Genomic DNA, 1894 nt, shown 5'->3' on the forward strand with positions numbered 1-1894 from the left:
TGTCATGACAGAGCAAATAGCACAAATATTTTTTTAAATGCTCTGATATTTAAAAATTATTATCTGATCTGGCGAAGAAGTTTCTCATATCACTGATGAACGTATACGAAGGCACCTCAAAAAGTTCATGAGAAGATTCTTTCTATTCTATTTTTCCACGAACTTTTTGAAGTACCCACATCCATCTTATTTCATTTTGGCCTTATAAACAAAAACACGTTGGAGCTATACTTGTTTATCAATTGCAGCTATAGGTTGACTGCAGATACAAAGGCTTGGGCAAAAAAAAAAATCAACAAATGCATACCGCGAGAATCAACTGTCAAGAGGGAATTGACAATAAAGAGTATTGTATATTGCATTATGACTGTGATCTGTAAATTGCATCTTACACGTCCTATCTCAGTAAATGTAAAACAAACTTAGATATGCTTATACGTACGTCTAGGCATACTATTTTCCCCAGAGAGCCGGTTGTTAACCATTTACCAGCACACCTCTGCACTCACCTCTTTCTCAGGAATATATAAATGCTTCCAATCACAACACTGAAGAGAAAGGCAAAGATGAGGGGGCCGATGATAATTTTTGCAATATTTGATGGGACATCTACTGAAACAGAATGAGAAAATATACACTTCACATCGAAATGGGTTCACATCTACGTTCACATCAAAAATCACGTCCAAGCCTGGAACGAGCAAAACTTTCTCCTCTCTTGTCCCGGAGCCTCTCTCTGCTGGCCTCTCAAACCCTTATTTTCCAGACAGCCTAAAATACCTTTTGGCTTGGTGGGCCCAGGAGTGGACTGGGAGGTCTGGGAGATCCTGGGAGGTCTGTATTTTGGAAATACATCCATGCCCCCCAGACCACTGCCCACTGCTAGCTCTCTTCTGCACCCAGGGCCGGCTTTACAGGCACACACCCCAGGGAATCATGCAGGGCCTCACTCTCAGTTCAATGCAACACTGTTGCCCCCTTGAAACTGGTACTACCTTTTAAGCAAGGAACTCCGCATTTTTATTTTGCATGGGATGCTGCAAATTTCATAGCTAGTCCCAATCCCAATACCGCTTTTGGCAGATATAAAATCCTAATAACAAAGATGGAGACACTAGCAGCAGCTAGTAACAGGATCTAATGTGTTCATCCCGAGGTGCCCTGTGCCAGCCACATAACATTTATGTCATTGAAACCTCCCTCCACCTCCTGAAGTGGGTCCTGTTATTATCTCCATGTACAGATGAGAAAGTGCAGGATCAGAGAGGGCAAGCACTTGGCCCTGGTCACACAGCAGCAGCAGATGAACCCGGGGGTTAAGACCCAGGTCAAGCACTCATAATATCCCTGGATCATCCTCTGAAATGTTCTACGATACCCAGCGCCAAGCACAGACTCAAACACTTGAGGTTGTCTCAGACTTACGGTAGTCTGTCACGTAGAAATAGGTGGCTTCTGTCCAGGAGCCATTGCCTGCCAAGGAGGTGGCCCGGATTCGCACACTGTAGTTCCCAGGTGGCAGCCCTCGTAGCCTGCATCCATGCTCCAGAGCATAGTGCTTGCGGGAAACACAGAGGTGCAATTCCTGGAAGGAAGGAGGAAGAGGCTGGATGACCTTTGCACAGCTGGAGGCGTCTGTCCCAAGCGGGGACGTCACCACCAAGATCTCGCTCAGAGATGACACCAAGGCAGCAAAGCACAATCTGAGTATGAAATACAAGCGACCTTAAGAATTGGGGGATTTTAGAACCCAAGCACGATGGATAAGGTAACAGTTGCAGAGGTGATCAGAACTGATAACAGCCAACCTTCGTAAGCCATAAGCCAAGCATCTGACCCAGATCATTTCATTTAATTCTTATAGCAACCCTGTGGCCTAGGAGGTACCATTAGC

The 1894-nt window shown here is 45.2% G+C and overlaps 1 protein-coding gene across 1 annotated transcript in view; it reads right to left on the minus strand.

Moving 5' to 3' along the window:
- LOC103598503 (insulin receptor-like) overlaps nt 1-1894 on the minus strand; it is a 16106-nt gene that overhangs the window by 13011 nt on the left and 1201 nt on the right. Inside the window, exons 2-3 of the mRNA XM_008582497.1 lie at nt 1426-1725; nt 510-612 (exon numbers count right to left, since the gene is read on the minus strand). Of these exons, the coding sequence (XP_008580719.1) occupies nt 510-612; nt 1426-1725 (403 nt within the window). The remainder of the gene's footprint in view (nt 1-509; nt 613-1425; nt 1726-1894) is intronic.

The sequence above is a fragment of the Galeopterus variegatus genome, unplaced genomic scaffold, assembly GCF_000696425.1.
Source record: "Galeopterus variegatus unplaced genomic scaffold, G_variegatus-3.0.2 Scaffold2645, whole genome shotgun sequence".
NCBI classification, from domain to species: domain Eukaryota; kingdom Metazoa; phylum Chordata; class Mammalia; order Dermoptera; family Cynocephalidae; genus Galeopterus; species Galeopterus variegatus.